Here is a 21697-nt window from a genome sequence, read left to right as displayed (position 1 = left end):
TTGCACATTTTTATTCTACAAAAAAACCTCCAAGTTGTATTTATTACTTTTAAGTATCAGCTGTCATGGAATTATGAGTAATTGTAGCAGGAACTAGAGGGAGAGGCAAAGGGACTCATGATTAGAAGGAGGATTAAGATAAATATGATTGAATACCAGCTTTAAAGTGGCTTTTTTGTAGAATTATCTATAGAGCATGGCTTAAGAAAATCAGACTTTGCAGTGAAAGGATCTCTGTCAAGAATTTCTAATAGGTTGTCATAATTGAGAAGAGGACATACCAAACATTGCAGTGGGTATTAAATTGCATATATTGATGATCTTCTGTGTTCTTGCAATTGTTGACAAATTATCACTTTTGCATTGTATTATCTCAAGTGTATGCTTTCTCTCCAGCCTGGAATCTGAAGTTCAATTTAGCACATGATTGTGGATACTCCATTTCAGAATTAAATGAAGATGACAGGAGGAAAGTAGAAGAGATCAAGGCAGAGTTGTTTGGTCATGGAAGAACAACTGACTTGTCCAAGGTATAAAAGAAATCTGGAAATGAAAAAAGTAAATATGAAAGAATGGGTGATGGAATTAGGATCTCTTACTTGGGCATCAGTTGAGTTGCTGATAATATTTGGCTAAAGCCTTTTTTGGTTTTGTTTTTGAGACAGTCTCACTCTGTTGCCCAGGCTGAAGTGCAGCAGTGCAATCACAGCTCACTGCAGCCTTGAACTCTTAGACTCAAGGAATCCTCCCACCTCAGCCTCTCAGGTAGCTGGGACCACATATGTGTACCACCCTGCTCGGCTAATTTTTAAATTTTTGTCAGAGACAGGGTCTCTACGTTGCCCAGGCTGGTCTTGAACGCTTGGACTCAAGCGATCCTCTTGCCTTGGCCTCCCAAAATGTTGGGATTACAGGCATGAGCCACTGTGCCTAGGCAGGCATCTTAATTTTTCAAAACTTAAGATGTAAGTATTAGATTCTTACAGTCTAGATATGTTAAGTTTTTATTGATTCCAAGTTCATATTTTGAAAAATTTATCTTCTTAGAAAAATAAGAACAGATTTGCTTGTTTTATCATTTTTTTTTTTAGAACAGAGAAGACTAAATGTCACCTTTATTTTCTCTTGAAAGTGGTATCTTAAAATCCAGATGAAGTCCAGCTATTTTCAAATGTTTATTTTAAATACTTGAGTACACAGCTATAATAGCTTATGTATAAATGACTTTCATTTTAATAGTACATATTTTCCTTCTATTAACTATTTCATATGTAGAAAAGAGTGTATATGAATCATTTATATAAAGAATAGCAGCAAGTAAAAATAATTCCCGTATATTGACTGTCCAGCTTGAGAAATAGAACATTACCAAATACTGTGGAAGTTCTTTGTTTCTCCTTTCCCATTCATATCTTTTTATTTCTTATTTTGATATATAATGATTTTCCTTCTCTTCAGTATGGTTTTGAACTCTATAGATGGAATCAATATGATACATATTCTTTTGAGAACTGGGTGTTTCACACAGTCTTAGGGTTTTGAGCTGCTTCTATGTAGATGTGCGTAGTTTTCGTTTGTTCCTTATTACTGTTCAGTATTCCAGTGTGTGATTACATGATAATTTATTCATTCTCCTGTGGATAAGGCATTTTGTCTGCTATTTTGCACAGTAACAGGGTATAATAATGCCTATCTTAGAGGGTTTTGGTGTGGATTATGTGAGATAATGCCTATAAAATGCTTAGTAGAATGTGTGATGTCTAGTTAGTACTCAATAACTGGCAGCTATTATTACTATTATTAATCCTGAAAGAATTGATATAGCTATCATACAAGGATTTCATGGCCTGGTTCATACAAAGTTTCTTAGAAAACTATTCTCCAGTGATATAGTTTATTTGGATTATCTCAATTTTGGAAAAGTGTTTGAAATGTACAAATTAGATTGGATTTTAGGTTTTGCATATATGCTTGTGAAAAGCAAAATTGACAAAATAATAAGAATAATAAAATGGACAATTGGTTGTCTTAGCATCATTTGTATATATGCTGCCAAAGTGAGCACTATCCTAGCATCATTTGTTTAAAAGTACATAGTTTTCTCAGTGATCTGTTTCCCTATTTTTAAAAATTATTTTCTTGCGTTCATATTTCCAGATCCCTCAGCAAGCAAGTTGCTTTCCTTTGGGTAGACTCTAGTTTGTCTGTGTTTTTCTTAAAATAAGGTGTCCTGAATTAGATGAAACACAATTTCACTTCTGATCTGACCAGTATGAAATATATTCAGTAATTCTCTTTCTGTCAATATACTGTGAGATCTTTAATGGTCACGGCATAATTGGGCATTAAAAAAAAACCATGTACTGCTTTCAAAACTTAAAGCTGTAGGAAAAAAGCAAAACAAAACCAAACAAAAACCGTGAACTGCTGCCAAGATTCCTATTCTCATTTCTTGTATCTATTTAATACTTTTTAAAAAATCCTCTTATTTTTGAGACAGAGTCTCACTTTATTGCCCAGGCTGGACTGCAGTGGCATGGTCTCGGCTCACTGCAACCTCCACATCCCAGGTTCAAATGATTCTCCTGCCTCAGCCTCCCGGGTAGCTGGGATTACAGCTGCGTGAGTGGTGCGTGACACCACGTCCAGCTGATTTTTGTATTGTTAGTAGAGATGGGGTTTCACTATGTTGGCCAGGCTGGTCTTGAACTCCTGACCTCAAGTGATCCACCTGCCTTGGGCTCCCAAAATGCTGGGATTACAGGCGTGAGCCATTACGCCTCGCCCTATATATTTGCTTTTATATCAGTGTTCAAGCCTATTGGAATGCTTTTTAATCTAAATTTGGTCATTTATTTTATTAAAATATCCCTTTCAGCTTTGTGCCATTTGTATATTTGATAAGTATTTTTATCCAAATTAGCAATAAAAATGTTTACTAAGGGCTATGGATAAAAAGTCTAAAACTTTTGGCTGGGCGCGGTGGCTCATGCCTGTAATCCTAGCACTTTGGGAAGCCAAGGTGGGTGGATCACTTGAGGTCAGGAGTTTGACAGCAGCCTGGCCAACGTGGTGAAACCCCGTCTCTACTAAAAATACAAAAATTACCTGGGTGTCATGGTGCATGCCTGTAATCCTAGCTACTCGGGAAGCTGAGGCAGGATAATCGCTTGAACCTGGGAGGTGGAGATTGTAGTGAGCCGAAGATTGTGCCAGTGCACTCCAGCCTAGGCGACAGAGGGAGACTCTGTCTCAAAAAAAAAAAAGTCTAAAACTTTTGAATAAGATTACTCTCACACCTATGTTGAGTACTTCACTATACTGTCATTCAACCATCTTGTGTTTCACCATCTTATGATTGACTTTCTTCAGTCTATTAACTGAGTAGTTGCGAAATAGTGTTTGTCTAGATATGCCTTGTTCTTAGGGAACCCATATTGGCCACACTGTGTACAGTTTCGGACCTTTTATTTTTTTAACTTAAATATATTAGGATTTCCCTTTAAAACTTCTCTAAAAGCATAATTTTACAGGTATATAATATCCCATTGTATGAACATAACAATGAACATACCCTACCGTTGGACATTTATTCATTCATTCCAAAAATACATATTGAATGCCTGATATGCGCCATCACTCATCTATAGGCTGAGGACACACCACTGAACAAAATAGACAAACATTTCTTCATCATGAGCTTACATTAAGGAAGAGCATATGAATAACAACCAAACAAGTAAAATAAATGTCAGATGGTGGGATAAGAGCCACAGAGACAAAGCAGAATGGTCAATGCAGAACCTGAGAAAGAGGTGTTGAATTAAATATCTGAATAAGGTGAGAAAGTAAGGCAGTTATCAGTGACAAGAGCATTCCAGACAGAAATAGCATGCACACAGTTGCTGAGGTAAAGTGTGTGAAAGGAAAGGGAGTGTTAAAGGAAAGGGAGGAGGCCACTGTGTTTGGAGAGTGAGAGTGAAAGGGAGAAGACTAGATTGTGGAAGGCAGTGGTTCTTGACAGGGGTAGTAAATGCCTCCCAAAGAGGTATTTTGGAAAATTACGTGATTTTTCTTCGGTCATCACTGTAATTGGGGATTGTTTCTGGAATGCAGTAGATAGGTGTCAGGTATGTTACTGTTTCTATAATGTACAAGACAGTTCCACACAATGAAGAGTTGTCCCTTGTCACATACAGCTTTTGAATGTCCCTGTAGATAACTAATGTTGATGAAAAACCTGTTATAAATTACTTCAGTGTTCGTCATGTTTTAAATGATTTGTTTTTTTTAGTATAGGGTGTTTCTTCTGTTTTTTCTTTCTTTCATGACTGACATTTTTGAAGAGTATAACCTAGTTACTTTGCAGATTTCCCTCAAATTGAATTTATCTGCTGTTTTATCATGATTTGGTTCAGATTTGATTTTTATGTAGGAAAGCCACAGAAGTGATGTGCTTTTCATGCTTGTCAGGAGGCACGTTATGTTGATTTGTCTCAATACTTGTAATGTTAACTCATACCACTTAGTTAAGGTGGTATCTGCTGGTTTGTGTGTTTTACATATTAATTAATAAGTTAATAAATATTAGGGAGAGATTCTTTGAGACTGTAAATATCTCTAGTTTAGGATCTAGTGTTTATACTTGCCTGAATAATTTATTAATAAAATAGCTTTAATTTGATTATTGAAAAAAATTCCATCATTGCTTCAACATTCATTCATTGGAATTCTGTGGTAAGTTAAAAGTGTCCCTTCTCCATTTATTTATATCATTATGGACTCTTGGATTTTTCTTTTACTCAAAGGGTCACAACCTGTCACTATCATTGTTTATTTTGATACTCAAATTATCCCACACTTGCTCATTGGAACCATTTTAAGCTGGTTCCTGTGTGTTTTTCTCATGATCCCATCATTTCTTGAGCATTCACCCACTTTCTGAGATAGGAAGATACTCTAGGAATGTCTTATATTTTCTTTTCACCAACCCTATAGCTGTCCATTTCTCCAAGGGGCCCTGGTTGTTTTTAGCAGAGAGTGGCATGTAGAAACTAAGATCTGTATGCTCGGTGTGCTTATTGATACTATGATGCTGTTGCCTTTATGCCCTTTCAGCAGACAATGTGTATGTGCATAATTACACACACCCCCCTCTCCTGTATGCCTGTTTCCTTATCTATTACTTTTATTGTAAAATGAGAGCTGAGTTTATACTAGTACATCCAATTCCATTCCAGTACTACAGGGTTATTCTAGCCTTTTTTTCTTTCTGTATTTGTAACTCACTTCCCTGATAGTAAGAAACTTGGCTCCCATTATCCTCCATATATTTACTTGTTTAAACTCCTTTGTATGTTTCTCCCTCAGCCCCACTGCTCATCATGCCTGCAACAGATTGAATTTCTTTCCCAGCCCCAACTCTCTCTTTCAACCCACAAGTTTTATATGTAATATAATTATTATTATACCATTCCAGATATTTTTAAATTTCCATTATGATTTCTTTCAACAATGAAAGGTGATATATTAGGATGTTATCTTCAGTGTGTTGAAAGAAAATAAATTATATCTACCTAGAATTGCATGTCAGTGAAAATCTGTTGTAAGAATGTGGTAATATAAAAATAATTTTAGACAAAAACAGTTCATTCAGCACTCATTAAAAAATTCTAAGTGGTTACCTCAGACTAAACGGAAATAATCGAATATGGGAAATTTGTGATGTAGGAAATATTAAAGAGCAAAAGATGTGTTAACTGTGTGGATAAATAAAGCTAAATACTTAAGTATATGAAACAAAAATACTAGGACCTTCATGACTGAGATAAAATGTTATAAACTTAAAATATATGACAACAAATATCTTACAGGTTAGAAGCTGTATAAATGGAGTTAATTTTTTCCAAGTTTCTTAACTGTTTGGGAAAAAGTTAGGTATTATTTACTTTAGCTTGATAAATATACATGTTATAATTTCTGTAATAACCCTGTCCCCTACATCATACCTTACTACAAAATTAATTTGAGATGGATCATAGACTTTACGTTGAAAGGTAAAATAAAGTTTCTTGAAAATCTCTTCATGATGTTGGGTTAGGCAAAGGTTTCTTAAACAAGAACAAAAATACACTATCCATAAAAGAAAGGATTGCTAAATTGCTCTTCCTGAAAATTAAGAATGTCTGGTAATCAAAAGGCACCATGAAGAGTGAAAAGTCAAGCTACACAGTGGAAGAGGGTATTTCAGATACGTATATTTGATAAAGGACATAAATTCAGAATATATAAGGAAGTCATGCAAATCAATTCTTCCTACCCAAAGACTTCAGTAGGTGTCTCATAAATGAAGATATCCAAGTGGACAGTAAGCATTTGAAAACATTCTCAGTATCACTGCCTGTTAGGTAATGCAAATTAACCATAATGAGATACTGCTTCATATCAGAGTAGCTAAAATTAAAAAGAGAACAATACTAAATATTGGTAAAGTGATGAAGCAACTGTAACAGTCATTTATTGCTGATGGGAAGGTAAACTGGTACAAAACTCTTAAAATAACTTATAGTTATTTCATAATGGTAAACATATGCCTGACCGGGGACACTTCATTCCTACTTCTTTTTAGGTACGTACTCAAGAAATATCAGTACATATATTCAATAGAAGACATGGTCAATAATAATTATAGTAGCCCCAAACTGAAAACTGCATAAATGTATATCAAGAGTAGAACAGATGAATCAATTATGCTTTATTCATTCAGTGAAATCCTGTGTAGCCATAAAAGAGAGCAAACTACTACTGCCTCAACAACCTTGAAAGCTGTCACACACGTTATGGTTAGCAAAAAAGCCAGATACAAAGGAGTCATACTGAATAATTCCATTCATATGAAATTCAAAAACTAATCAATGGTGAGAAAAGCGATAAGAATGGTTACCTCTGGTGGAGTCAGGTGTATGGTATTGACTGGGAAGAGGCCCAAGAGGTCTTCTCAGGTATAGGAAGTTTTTATATATCTGGATATGGGCAGCATTTACATTGCTGTCAGCACATATAAAAAATAAACTGCCTGACTTCAGATTTGTACACCTTATTAAAGATTTATTATATATTAATTAAAAGGAGACATTGAACAAGAGATACAATTGAAATCATAGAAAAGGAACTTTAAGAAGGCAACCATTTCTAATCATGGCAAAAACTTTATAAAAGGCATCAAGGCATAAATCTAACAAGATTTATGAGATCTTTTATTGGAGAATAGTAAAATTTCTTTTGAAAGGCTAATAGAAGTCCTAAGTACATAGAGAAATACATTGTATTTATTAATAAGACTCTATATCCAGCTGGCACGGACTGCTTCAATGAATCAAAGCAGATGTTTCTTCAAATTTTTTTAATCATGGTAAAATACACATAACACAAAATTTACCTCTTAACTGTTTTTAAGTGTACAGTTTACTGGTGTTAAGTACATTCATATTGTTGTGCAACCACCTCCACCATCCATCTCCAAGACTCTTTTCATCTTGTAAAACTGAAACTTATACCCATTAAATAATAACTTCTCATTCTGTCTTCCCATCTGCCCCAGGCAACAACCATTTTCCTTTTTGTCTCCTTTTTATTACTCTGAGTACTTCTATAAATGGAATAATACAATATTTGTCTTTTTGTGACTGGCTTATTTCACTTAGCCTCATGTGGTTCATCCATGTTGTGGCATATGTTAGAGTTTTGTAAAGTGAGTCTATTGTAGACAGTATATAGTTGGATCATTCTGCCAATCTCTTTTGACTGGATAATTTATTTACTTTTAAAGTAATTAACAATAAGGAGGAACCTGCTTCTGTCCTTTTTCTATTTGTTTTCTGCATCAAGGTACAAATTTTATGTTCAGATACAATTCCAAACCACGATGAGGATTTATCTTAACTGTCCTCTACCCCACAGAAATGCAGAGGCCAACAAATCACATTCGTAGGCTCCTAAAGGAAACTCTCTTAGATTGCTTGTCAAAAACTATTGAGATCATTTTGGCCCCCTCCATGCTATGAGAACAAGATCCACACTGTACCCAATGATTTACTGACTTCTCTCGGCAGAATACTGTCTCTTCTCCTTCTCCCTTCTGTTTGGTAATAGAAGAAGAGAAGAAAAGTTTGAAGTCAGTACTTTATATCATTTAGTTTATGGACCAATAACTCAACAAGTTTAGAAAAAAAACCATGAAATAAACTTTACTTATACTCTAAAATAAACCAAACCAAACTACGAAGTAGTAAGAAGGAAATTATAAAATAAAATCTACCAGTTAATGAACTAGAAAACAGAAAAATGATAGAATTGAGCATTAAAATCTAGATTTGGACCTTGGAAAAATTCCAAATCAAAAGACAAGCTCTGACTAGCTAGAAGATGAGAAGGAAAAACATACAATGTTATAAATGAAAAGGAGCATGCCACATATACCACTTAGAAAATTTGCAATAATAAGAGAATATAATGTATAACTCTTGTTAGGTATAAAATTTTCATGAAATGACTGATTTTCTTAGATAATGTAATTAAACAGAAGGGTGTAATAGATTAAACATGATGAGAGAGAAAAACTTAAATGATCAAACATGTGGCTTCCAAGAAAAGTACCTGACCTAGCTCAATATTAGGTAACATTATGAAGTATTTCCTGGTTGTGATAATGACATTGTGGTTATATGATAGGTGAGTTATTTAGGGTTGAAGTGTCAAATCACAGTGCCTTTGTGGAGGGATAAAGCTTTGTGGAGGGATAGGGGAAAATGTTTGACAATTGTTGAATCTAAATAGAAGGAATTCACATGTTTGTTTTAACGTTCTATCAACTTTTTGGTATATTCTTAACAAAAAGAAAAAAACAATGCCTGACTTAGATGTTTGTATGGGTGACTCAAGCTATCAAGTAATGGATAACTCCTGTGCTATATAAACAGTTCTAATACACTAATAAAAACTTCCTAATTTACTTGAGGACATTAACAAAAACCTCAGAAGACATACCTGAAATTATGAATCTTTCGCATCAGTGTGATGTCTCCACTTTTATTTCTGATTTTGCTTATTTGAGTCTTCTAGTTTTTTCTTAGTCTAGCTAAATGTTTGTTAACATTGTTTTTACTTTTTCAAAAACTAACAATTGAGTTGATTTCTTCCTGTTTTTCTATTTTTTATTTCTGCTCTAATTTTTATTCTTTCCTTCTTTCTGCTAACTTTGGGCTTAGTTTTGTTCTTTTTTTTCTAGTTCCTTGAGGTGTAAAGTTGAGTTACTTATTTGAGATCTTTCTTCCTTTAAAAATAGGCAATTATCATTAGAAACTTTCCTCTTAGTCCTGATTTTGCTTCATCCCGTAAGTTTTCATTTGTTGTGTTTTTGTCTTTTTTTAAATTTTCCTTGATTTCATCTTTGATCCACTGGTTGTTTTAAGAGTGTGTTGTTAATTCCCACATAATTGTGATTTTCCCAGTTTTCCTTCTGTTACTGATTTCTAATTTTAGTCTATTGTGCTTGGGAAAAAAAGCTTGGTATCATTTCAGTCTTCTTAAATTTGTTCAGACTTGTTTTATGACTTAATATGTGATCTATCCTGGAGAATGTTCTGTGTGCAGTTGAGAAGACTGTATTCTGCAACTGTTAGGTGGAATATTCAGTATATGTGTGTTCTATTCATTATTGAAAATGGGGTACTGACATCTTCTATTGTATTGCTATTTTTCCCTTCAGTTCTGTCAGTGTTTGCTTTATATATTTAGGTACTCTAATGTTGGGTGTATATATGTTTATACTTGTGATATCTTCCTAATGAATTGACTCTTTTATCATATGACCTTCTTTGTCTCTTGGGACGGTTTTTTATTTAAAGTCTGTATCATCTGATAGTATGGCCACACCTGTGCTCTTTTGGTTGCTATCTGCATGGAATATATTTTCCTATTCCTTCACCTTTAGCCTATGTGTCCTTAAATCTGAAGTGAGTCTCTTGTAGATAGTATATACTTAGATCTTATTTTTAAAATTCATTCAGCCACTATATGTCTTTTGATTAGGGAGTTTACTCCGTTTACATTAAAGTAATTATTGATAGGGAAAGACTTACTAGTTCCATTTTGTTAATTGTTTTCTTTCTTGTAGTTGTTTTGTCCCTTTTCTCCTCTCTTGCTGTCTTCCTTTGTGATTTGTTGATTTTGCTTTGATCCTTCCTTTTTTTTTTTCTTTCGTGTATCTTCTATAGGTATTTTCTTTGTGGTTATCAAAGTCTTAACAGAAAACAACTTAAAGCTACAGCAAAAGCAATTAAAAAAAATAGACAAACAGAACTGCATCAAATTAAAAAGCTTTTGCACAGCAAAGAAAACAGTTAAGAGAATGAACTGGTAATCTATGGAATAGGAGAAAATATTTGCAAACCATGTATCTAATGAGGGGTTAATATCCAAAGTATATAAAGAACACCTGCAACTCAACAGCAAAAAAAAAACAAAACCCAAAACAAAAAACAACCTGGTTAAAACATGGGTAAAGGACTTGAATGAACATTTCTTAAAACATACAAATGTGTAAGGTGCTGTATATGAAAAGATATTCAATATCGCTAATCATCAGGAAAATGCAAATCAAAACCAGAATGACTTAACACTTCATATCTGTTAGGATGGCTGATATCAAAACAAAACAAATGGTAACAAGTGTTGGAGAGGATGTGGAGAAATTAGAACCCTGTACACTGTAGAGATGGGCATGTAAAATGGTGTAGCTGCTGTGGAAAATAGTATGGAGATTCCTTAAAAAATAAGAATAGAATTACCATATGATACCACTTCTGGGTACATATCCAAAGGAAATGAAATCGGAATCTTGAGGAGATCCCATGTTCACAATAGCATTAATCACAGTAGCCAAGATATATAAACAAGATGTATAAACATCGATAGATGAATTGATAAAGAAAATGTGGTATATACGTACAATGGAATATTATTCCGCCTTAAGGAAGTCCTGCTGTATGTGACAACATGGATGACCCTGTAAGACATTACACTATGTGAAAGAATCCAGAAGGACAAATACTGAATGATTTCACTTATATGAAATATCTAAAAATAGTCAAATTCAGAAAACAGAAAGTAGAATGGTGATTGCCAAGTACTGGGAGGAAGGGGAAATTGGGAATTGATGTTACATAGGTATCACAGGCAAAGCAGATAGTTCAATATTAGGAAATTTATAAACAAGTTTTTACATTAGTAGATCTAATGGAGAAATCATAATTATTTCTTTAAGCTCCAAAAAGTATTTGGGAATAAAAATAAAATCTATAATTAAAAATATTTCTTTAGAGTAGAAGAATATTTCTTTATAGTAGAACAATACCTCTAATATGATAAAGAATATGTATTTGAAATTTGCAGTCAGCATAATCAAAGTCAAATACTTTTGTTATGCATATAAAACATTTGTGAGAAAAATCATATAATATGGTGGAGTAGGGAACTCTAGGGCTCTTACAAAAATACCTAATAAGCTTCCAGAAACTATCAGAATTAGTTTTCATAGAACTCTGGAATTTAGTTAACATTAAAAACCAGGAAAAGTAGGGAGCTGTAGCGCTGCAGAAAGAGAACACTATGGCATCTTAAATTGCTCACCTACCATTCCTTGTGCCTAGATTAACAATGACTTTGAAGACAGCAGCTTACACTCATGGTGCAGGCTGTTAGCACCAGAAGGATTAGTACAGATCTTGCTCTCAAAAAATTGTGATCGTTTTAACCTGTCTGAAGTATCTGAAGGACCAGTATAGAGCTTCCTTTTGTTTTATACAACTCAGAGCTTTCCTGGGACTGGGGTGGCTTGTCTGTCATCACTTGTCAAAAGTATTTAAAAGCCAGAGTATCAGCTGTAGAAGCCTGAGTCTGGGGATAAAAATTAGGACAATGAATAGGTAGACAAAAAGCCAGGAAGGAACAGTTGAAAAGGAGATACAGGGTGGTATAAGGACTTTTTAATGCTTTTGTGTATGCTGAGAAATTGAGAATGCTATGTACATGCCTAGGATTGGACAACTCCTCAGAGAAGGCTTGAGAAGACCCTAAGCTTTTACCATTAGCTGACCTTCAGGCTCTGCCTAACTAAGTAGAATATGAAGGCTAAGATATAGTTGTAAACAGCCTGGCTTAGTTTTGATGGAATGCCCCAACGCAGAGCAAAAAAGACTGGGAGTGTTTTTTTTCTGTCCTATTACCTTTTTTCTTTCCTTGGCTGCAGTTGTTTAAGGAAACTGTCAAAACAGTAGTTGACCCTGAAGCTAAGTGAGCACAGACTTCAGTTCCATGCACAACAAAGAATGTAAGCTTTATGAAATAGTCACTAAACAACACTTACAACAAGCAGTAACAGCAAACTCCAGGGAAGGGGGAGAATCCAGTATCTAGAGTTGTCACATTATAATATTCAATATGTCCAGTTTTCAACAAATTATAAGGCATGCAAGGAAATAAAAAAGTGTGACTCATTCAGAGGAAAAAAGAGAAATTAATGAAACTATCCCTGAGGAAGCCCACCTTAAATGTACTCAATGAGCTGAACAAAACCGTCAGCAAAGAACCAAAGGAAACCAAGAAAAGGATTTCCCACCAAAAAGAAATACCGACAGAGAAATTATAAAAAGGAAACAAATAGAAATTCTGCAGCTGAAAAGTACAGTAACAAAAATTCTTTAGAGGGATTCAATAGCTGAGTTGAGTAGTCTGAACAAAGAATCAGTGAACTTCAAGAAAGGTCAGTTGATTTATTCATTCGAGGAGCAGAAAGAGAAAAGAATAAAGAAAATGAACAGGGCTATGGGACATCCCCAAGCATACCAACATATCCATTATGGGATTCTTAGAGGGAAGAGAGAGAGAGAGAGAAAGGGGCAGAAATAACATTTGAAGAAATAATGGTTGAAAACTTCCCTAATATGATGAAAAATGAATTTCAAATGGGTTAAACGCAGAGAGACCCACACCATGACACATTATAGTCAAATTGTTAAATACTTAGCATAGGTGTTGGTTCTATTAGTAGAAATATACTTTGCCTAATGAAGTCAGCTTTAACAGATTTTTTTTTTTTTTAAATCTGGTTTTGAAGTCATAAAATACAAAACTATGAGCTTCTTACAAAGTTATTCCTGCCATAAATACTGTGGTAATTTATATATTTTAAAAAATTGAGGCAACTATTTTTTTTTAAACAAGTGTTTCCAAAAGCTTATTGACTTTTAAGTAAGTTTAGTATCACATGATAATACATTTCTTTTATTTGTAGAAAGTAGGTTTTTACTTTTTAGTGCTTGTTGACTCTGTGTGTGTGTGTGTGTGTGTGTGTCTGTGTATTGGTTTACATGATGGTGAAGAACTACTTATTTCCTTTTTGGTTTGTTACATGAAGTCTTTGACATTGTTTGTTTGTTTGTGACAGGATCTTGCTCCGTCACCCAGGCTGGAGTGTAGTGGCTGGATCATAGCTCACTGCAAGGTCCGCCTCCCAAGCTCAAGCTATCCTTCCACCTCAGTCTCTCAAAGTGCTGGTATTACAGGCTTGAGCCACTGCACCTGGCTGATGTGTCATTAAGCTGGATGATGAGAGAATAATATAACCTGATAAAACTCATGTAGATCTGTTGAGAAGAGATAACTTTAATTGTGAAATAGTCTCTGGAAATTAGTAAAAGACATATTTTAGCTAACCAGTAATTTCATAACATCTTTATCTCAGTATAATTTACTGTAATACATAAGGTTTGCCCGTTTAAAGTGTATAGTTTATTTATAGAATTTTACAATAGCATAATTTTAGAACTTTGTTGTCATTCGCCTCTCTCCCCCAATTCCCTAGCCCTAGGCAAACACCAGTCCACTTTCTCTCCCAATTCTTTTTTGCCAATTCTAGACATTTTATATAAACAGAATTGTAATATGTGATCTTTTGTGACTGCCTTCTTTTACTTAGCATAATGTTTTCAAGAGTCATTCATGTTATGTTGTAATGTGAATCAGTACTTCATCCCTTTTTATTGCCAAATTATATTTCATTGTACAGATATTTTGTTTACTCATTAGTTGGTAGACATTTGGGTTTTCCACTCTGGCCATTGTGAATAGTGCTGCTATGAACATAGTAAGTGTTTATGTGTTAGGGTGGGTGTTTCATTTCTCTTGGGTATATACCTAACAGTAGAATTACTGGGACATATAGTAACTCCATGTTTAACATGTTGAGGAACTTCTAAACTTTTTTCTGAAGTAGCTGCACTATTTACATTCCCGTGAGCAGTATATGAGGGTTTCAATTTGTCCATATCCTTTCCCACATTTGTCATTTTCTGTCTTTTTGACTACAGCCTGGTTGGGTGTTAAGGGGTATTTATTGTGTTTTTTACCTAGTTCTAACAACTAATGGTGTTGAACATCTTTTCATGTGCTTATTGGTCATTTATCTTTTCTGATGAAATACCTATTCAAGTTCTTTACCCATTTATAAATTTATCACTTCACAAATTTGTTGAATTGCAAGCATTCTTTTTATATTCTGGATATTAGACCTTTAGCAGATTTATGGACTTACCAATATTTTCTCTCATTCTGTAGACTTTTTTACTTTCTTGATGGTGACCTTTGATACACAAAAGTTTTAAATTCTGATGAACTCTAACTTATCAGACTTTTATTCTTTGCACTTTTGGTGACATATCTAAGAAATCAGTGCATAACCCAGGGTCACAAAGATTTAGTGTTTTCTTCTGAGAGATTTAGTTTTAGTTTTTATATTTAGATCTGTGATTCTATTTGAGGCAATTAAAATTTTTATTTTTTTAATTGTGATAAAATATGCATAAAATTTATCATCTTAACCATTGTTAAGTGTATGGTTCAGTGGCGTTAAGTACATTCATATTGTTGTTTAACCAATCTCTATAGCTTTTTAAATCTTGTAATACTGAAACTCTATATCCATTAAACAACAACTCCCCATTTTCCCCTTCCCCTTAGGCCCTGGCAACCACCATTCTACTTTCTGTCTCTATGAATTTGGCTGCTCTAGGTACCTTATAGTAGCGGAATCACACAGTATATGTCTTTTTGCCACTGGTTTATTTCATTCAGTAGTATATTCTTAAAATTCACCCATGTTGTACTATATGTCAGAATTTCCTTCTTTTTTAAGATTATATTATTCCATTGTATGTGTATGCCACAAACAAAAGTTTATCCATAAACACTCAAGTGTTGATAGACACTTGAATTGCTTCTGCTATTTGGCTATTGTGAATAGTGCTGCTGTGAACATGCTTGTTATAATTATCTCTTCAAGATCCTGCTTTCACTTCTTTTGGGTATAGACCCAGAAGTGGAATTCCTGGATCATATAGTCATTCTATTTTTAGGTTTTTGAGGAAGCTCCATACTGTTTTCCATAAGGGCTACACTGTTTACATTCCCACCAGCAGTGTTCGAGGGTACTAATTTCTCCACATCCTTGCCAATACTTGTTATTTTCTGTTTTTGTTTGTTTGTTTGTTTCCTTCTTAATAATGGCTATTCTAACAGGTCTGAAGTGATGTCTCATTGTGGTGGTGATTTTCATTTCCCTTATGATTAGTAATATTGAGCTTCTTTTCATTTTTGGTTGGCCAGTTGTATACCTTCTCTGGAGAAATGTCTATTATTTTTGCCTATCTTTGAATCAGGTTTTGTTGTTGTTGTTCTTGAGTTGTAAGTGTCCTTTATATGTTCTGGATATTAACCTTGCATCAGATACAGTGAGTCTTTGCCTCACATCTTTGTGAAATTCTTGGAAACTGTGACTTGTAAGTGAAGTGACGTATAGCATAGCAAAACAAACTGATATAGGTTAATTGATAAAACAAGAGTTAAGTTCCTATGGTATTCAGTACACTGTTTCACTTAAAGGTGCAATTTCTAAGTACCTATTGATGATGTTAAGTGAAGACTTACTGTACATGATTTGCAAATATTTTCTCCCATTTTCTATGTTACCTTTTCACCCTGTTGATGGTGTTCTTTGGTGAACAGAAGTTTTAAATTTTGATTTAGTCCAATTTATCAACTTTTACTTTTGTTGTCTTTCTCCTTTGAGTCAGTTTTTATGTATGGCATGCAAATTTGTCTTTGCATGTAGATATTTAGTTGTTTCAGCACTGTTGAAAAGACTCTTCTTTCCCTGTTGAATTTTCATGACCTCTTTGCTGAAACTCAATTTACCATAAATGTTAGTGTTTATTTCTGGACTGTCGGTTCTATGCCATTGATCTACATGACTGTCCTTATGCCAGTACTGCGCTGTCTTGATTATTGTAGCTTTGGAATAAGTTTTGAAATCGGAAAGAGTGAGTCCTCCAACGATGTTTGTCATTTTCAAGATTATTTTGGCTATTCTGGGGTTATGATCTGCTTGTCAATTACAGGAAAAAAAAAAGGCTAGGCTTTTAATAAGAGTTGCATTTAATCTCTAGATTATTATGGGAAATATTACCACTTGAATCTCTAGATTAGTTTAGGAAGTATTAATCTTTCAGTCCATAAACATGGGCCAGTTTTCTAGTTATTTTGATTTTCTTTCATTTCATTCTATGTTTTTTAGTATACTAGACATATATTTATTTTGCTAAATATATTCTCAAGTATTTAATTCTTTTTCTTGCTGTTGTAAATTGATTTTTTTTAAAAAATTTATTTTTGGATTGTGAATTGCTAGTGTATTAAAATACAGTTGATTTTTGTATATTGCACTGGCATCCTGCAGCTTTGCTGAACTTATTAGTCTTAATTGGTTTGGCCTGGTTTCCTTGGGATTTCCTGTAAGAAGTTCATGTTATCTGCAAATAGATATAGTTGTACTTCTTTCTTTACAATCTAGATGTCTTTAATTTCTTACCTGGTTGCCCTGGCAATATGGTAACATCCAATATGATATTGAATAGAAGAGGTAAGAATGGCCATACTTGTCTTGTTCTTGATTGTAGGGAGAAAGCATCTAGCTTTTCATTATTCGGCATTATGTTAGCGCTGAGTCTTTCATAGATACTCTTCATCTGGTTAAAGAAATCCCTTCCATTCCTAGTTTGCTGAGAAATTTTATCACAAAAACGTATTGGGTTTTGTTGAACTAAACAGTAGCTTTTAAGAGCCTGTTACATATCTAATGACGTGGTTGGTTTGTTGTAAAATTACTTGGAAATGGTTATGTGAAAATACTGAAATTTACTTGGCAAATACTAAAGCTACAAGAATTTTTAAAATGGAAAGGTTATTATGAAAGCTCGAAAGATGCGATGGGAGGAGGTAGAGCATGCAGTGTTAAAAAATTTGTAAGATATAATTGTTGGAAAGGAAGAAGAGAAATATATTTTGGGATGAGTATAAATCTACTCATGCATACTTTTAAGAGGCTGGAATAGGTTTATGTTTCTCAAATTTGGATATTTGCTTCCCACTGATATGTCAGGAGGTATCAAAGCAATAAGAAGCCACAGAATAAAAACAACATTTTTTTTTGCCCAAATAAAATTTTTACATCTATTTTTATCAGCTAATGACAGAATATTTTTATTTATTTATTTAGTCATTTGTTCGTTTATTTATTTATTTTACTTTAAGTTCCAGGATACATATGCAGAACGTGCAGGTTTGTTACACAGGTATACATGTGCCATGGTGGTTTGCTGCACCTATCAACCCATCATTTAGGTTTTAAGCCCTGCATGCATTAGGTATTTGTCCTAATGCTCTCCCTCCCCTCGCCCCCCACCCCACCGACAGGCCCCGGTGTGTGATGTTCCTCTCCCTGTGTCCATGTGTTCTCATTGTTCAACTCCCACTTATGAGTGAGAACACTTGGTGTTTGGTTTTCTGTTCCTGTGTTAGTTTGCTGAGAATGATGGCTTCCAGCTTCATCCATGTCCCAGCAAAGGACATGGTCTCATTCTTTTTTATGGCTGCATAGTATTCCATGGTATATATGTGCCACATTTTCTTTATCCAGTCTATCATTGATGGGCAAAAAATGGCATTTTTGAAGTGTTAGTTTTGTCCAGTGGTATTTAATTTTTTTAAGTCAACATTTTGTTTTGAAATAATTGTAGTTTCACAAGTGATAAATAATATAGAGATATCACATATACCCTTCACCCAATTTCCCCAAGTGGTAACATCTTGCAAAACTGTGGTGATATATCACAACCGCAACATTGATATTGATACAGCCAAGATACTGAACATTTACATCACTACAAAGGTGCCTCATGATACCTTATAATAGCTACTTCCACTTCTCTCCTGCCCCACCTTTTACTGAGCTCCTGGCAACCACTAACTTGTTCCTTTGTTTCTATAACTTTGTAATTTCAAGAGTGTCATATAAATGATAACATATAGTATGCAACCTTATTGTATTGGCCTTTTTTTCACTCAGCATAATTATCTGGAGATTCATCCAGATTGTTTTGTGTATCAGTAGTTTTTCTTTTTTATTGATGTGTAGTATTCCAAAGTATGAATGCACCACAGTTTAAATATTCACTATTGAAGGACATCTTGGTTGTTTCCCAATTTTTGGCTTTACCAATACGGCTGCTGTAAACATTCATATGCAAGTTTTTGTGTGAATATGCCTTTGTTTCTGTGGGGTAAATGCCCAGGATTGCAATTGCTGGGTCATATGGTAGTTGCATGTTTAGTTTTTTGAAAGACAGGCCACACCTTTTTCCAGGGTGGTTATATCATTTACATTCCTACCAGCAGTGTGTGAGTAATCCATCTACTCCATATCCTCACCAGCATTTGATACTGTCACTATTTTTATTCTAGTCATTCCAGTAGGTATGTAGTGGTATCTTATTAAGTTTTTAATGTGTATTTCCTTAATGGTTTTTGATGTTGCACATTTTTTAATATCTCTGTTTCCAGTCTCTTTCTCCTGTTAAGTGAAATGTCTGTATCTTTTGCCCATTTTCTAATTGGATTGTCTTTTTTTTTCCTTTTTACTGTTGTGAGTTCTATATATATGTTAGTATATATGTTAGATGTAAGTCTAGCAGATACAAGACCTTTATTGGATATGAGGTTTGCAAATATTTTCTTTTAACCTGTAGCTGGGAGAGAGAGGGGCATTTTGTTTTGCTGGATAGTCTAGGCTTCCCTAGACTTTCACTGACACCACAAGGAAGGGATAGCACTTTATCAGCCAGCAGAGATGAAAGTAAGTCCTGGGCTCCTCACTTGGCCTTTGCTGGTGTTGGTGTGAGTGGGTCTAGTTTTTTCTGTGGTGGTTGGCTGGAGTAGAATGGTGATTATTTAAAAGTTCTCTCTTTTGCGAGGCTTCACCTCTACTGGGTTTTTAGCTAGTGAGAAAAGCTCTTGTTAGGGTTTTTTGTCTGTGTCCATTGTTCCTGGGTAGCTGACTTCTTCAGCTCCAAGTCTGTATATGCAAGAGAAAAAGAAAACCCAGGGATTGCACCACAGCATAATTCCTTAGGTCCCTAGATCTCTAGCTAATCTACCTTCCTCTCTACATCTTTCAGATTCTTCTTACATTTGTTTAATATATATTTTCCAGTGGGCTGAATTTTACTTAGCAGGAGAAATAGGGAAAAGTACATCTGGCCAGGTGCGTTGGCTCATGCCTGTAATCCCAGCACTTTGGGAGGCTGAGGCAGGAGGATCCCTTGAATCCAGGAGTTGGAGACCAGCCTGGGCAACAAAGTGAGACCCAGTCTCTACAAAAAGAAAAAGAAAATTAGCCCGATGTAGTGGCATGTGCCTGTTGTCCCAGCTATCCAGGAGGCTGAGGTGGCAGGATCACCTGAGTCTGGGAGGTCAAGGCTTCAGTGATAGTGCCATAGCATTCCAGCCTGGGTGGCACAGCAAGACCCTGTCTTAAACAAAAAAGAAAAGAAAGAAAAATGTCACAGGATCCTCGGGGTGTCGCTTTGCAAGCTGGAAACCACTGTGGCCAGCAGCATCTTCTGCCTGAGTATTGTTCACACCTGCTGGGCACGTTCTGCCCACTTGGCCTGGCAGGCTGTGCTTGGCTCGCACTACTATGCTATATCTTACATCTGCCAAGCATGAGCCAGGCATGGAGTGGTGAGGGGTGTGTGGGTAAGCAAGTGTGGGGTCTAGCCACTGCACACAGCCAGGCATGCTGACTGCTGTGGTAGGGCAGGCAGCTCCAGCGCTGGCACTGGTGCTGCCTCAACGCAAGGCTGCAGCTGGACCAGATGTACTGTGTGTGGCTTCTGCTGTGGGCACCCACATCTGGGTGAGGGCAATGTGGTGGTGGCAACTGGAAGCTTGGAAGACACCAGGAACCACAAAACCCCAAAGAGGATGTCATAGTCCTGGCTTGGGGACCCCCTAGGTCTGGGCTTCCCCAAAGGCCTCAGCTTGTCTCTTCTTCTTGTTCCCTGCAACATGGCAGGTGCGGAGGGGGCATGTTTCAGCGCTGTTTGTGTTACAGCTCTTTTAGTTTTACCATTTGGTGGATCCTGAGTTCTTATCCTGCATCCATGAAGAATGAGGTATGTGGACAACTAGAAGGTGAGCAAGATGGAGAGGAGTTTCATCGAGTGGCAAAACAGTTTTCAGGAGACCCAAAGTGGGTAGCTCCTTTCTGCAGGCAGGTCATCCTGACGACTGTCCAGCTGTTAGTGGAGAGGAGAACCTAGAGTAGGTAGCTTCTGTCCGCGGGCAGGTCGTCCCATTGTCTGTATAGCCCTCAGCAGAGAGGAGACCCAGAATGGGTAGCTGCTACCTGCATGCAGGTCATCCCGTAATCTGCATCTTTCAGCAGAGAAGAGACCCGGAGTGGGTAGCTCCTATCTGCAGGCAGGTCATTCCATTGTCTCTCCAAGTCTGGCTGAGTCCAGGGTTTTTATGGGCTTCAGAGGGGAGGAGGTGCATGCCAATTGGTCCATGGGCAGGCCCAGAAAAAGCACCATAAGTTCTCCTGTCTGTGGAACTGGCAGCCCTTCAAGCCATCCCTGGCTTAAAGGTAGGGCTTCACTGGTGACCTGCCCCTTTCTGCCCAGGAGCCTGTCTGCCATCTGTCTGCCATCTATGGTATCCATGGCACACCCAGGCTGTTTATGTCAAGGGGCGCCTGCAGGCCCACTCTGAGCTGCCCTCAGCCCTCCCTGTCCCCGCAACCTCCCTCCTGTGCTTGTGGGTGCCCAGTGTCTGGCAGGGTGGCAGCGGCCTGGTCTGTCAGTGCTGTCCCAAGTGTGTGCACACCTGGCTGGGTCACGACAGTGCCTGGGCTTGGCCTCAACTTTGCTCTGTAATTGGAGTGGGAACCAGGAGTGGGGAGAGGCCTGGCAGTGGGAACAGGCACTTCTGAGCCTGCAGGGGCAGGGGGAGTTCCCAGATCCCCGAGAGTGCAGTGGTGCCTGGGTCCACAGCTGTGACTGGGCAGCTGCAGCTGTGCCCAGGAGGGTGGGGTTCCTGCCCCTCCAACTCAGAAGGGAGTGGGGCTTCTGCCTGTTCCTGGCTCCCACCAGCTCAGTAGAGCAAGCAGCCCTAGCTGCTCCTTCCCCACTGCAGCTGGCATCATTGCAGCAGCCACTCCAGATGGGATGCTGCTGCCATCAAAAAT

General features: G+C 36.4%; 1 protein-coding gene across 14 annotated transcripts in view; it reads left to right on the top strand.

Moving 5' to 3' along the window:
- Positions 1 to 21697, top strand: part of ALMS1 (ALMS1 centrosome and basal body associated protein) — a 229282-nt gene that overhangs the window by 69170 nt on the left and 138415 nt on the right. For all 14 annotated transcript variants that reach the window (XR_008522357.2, XR_008522360.1, XR_008522358.1 and 11 more), the window contains one exon: positions 397 to 530. Coding sequence is in view for 11 of the 14 variants with exons in the window: in XM_009237176.4 (XP_009235451.3) it covers positions 397 to 530 (134 nt within the window). In the remaining 3 variants the exon portion in view is untranslated. The remainder of the gene's footprint in view (positions 1 to 396; positions 531 to 21697) is intronic.

Source organism: Pongo abelii, chromosome 12 (genome assembly GCF_028885655.2).
Source record: "Pongo abelii isolate AG06213 chromosome 12, NHGRI_mPonAbe1-v2.0_pri, whole genome shotgun sequence".
NCBI classification, from domain to species: Eukaryota; Metazoa; Chordata; class Mammalia; order Primates; family Hominidae; genus Pongo; species Pongo abelii.
The sequence above is the reverse complement of the archived record's forward strand: the minus strand, read 5'-3'. Positions and strand labels throughout refer to the sequence as shown.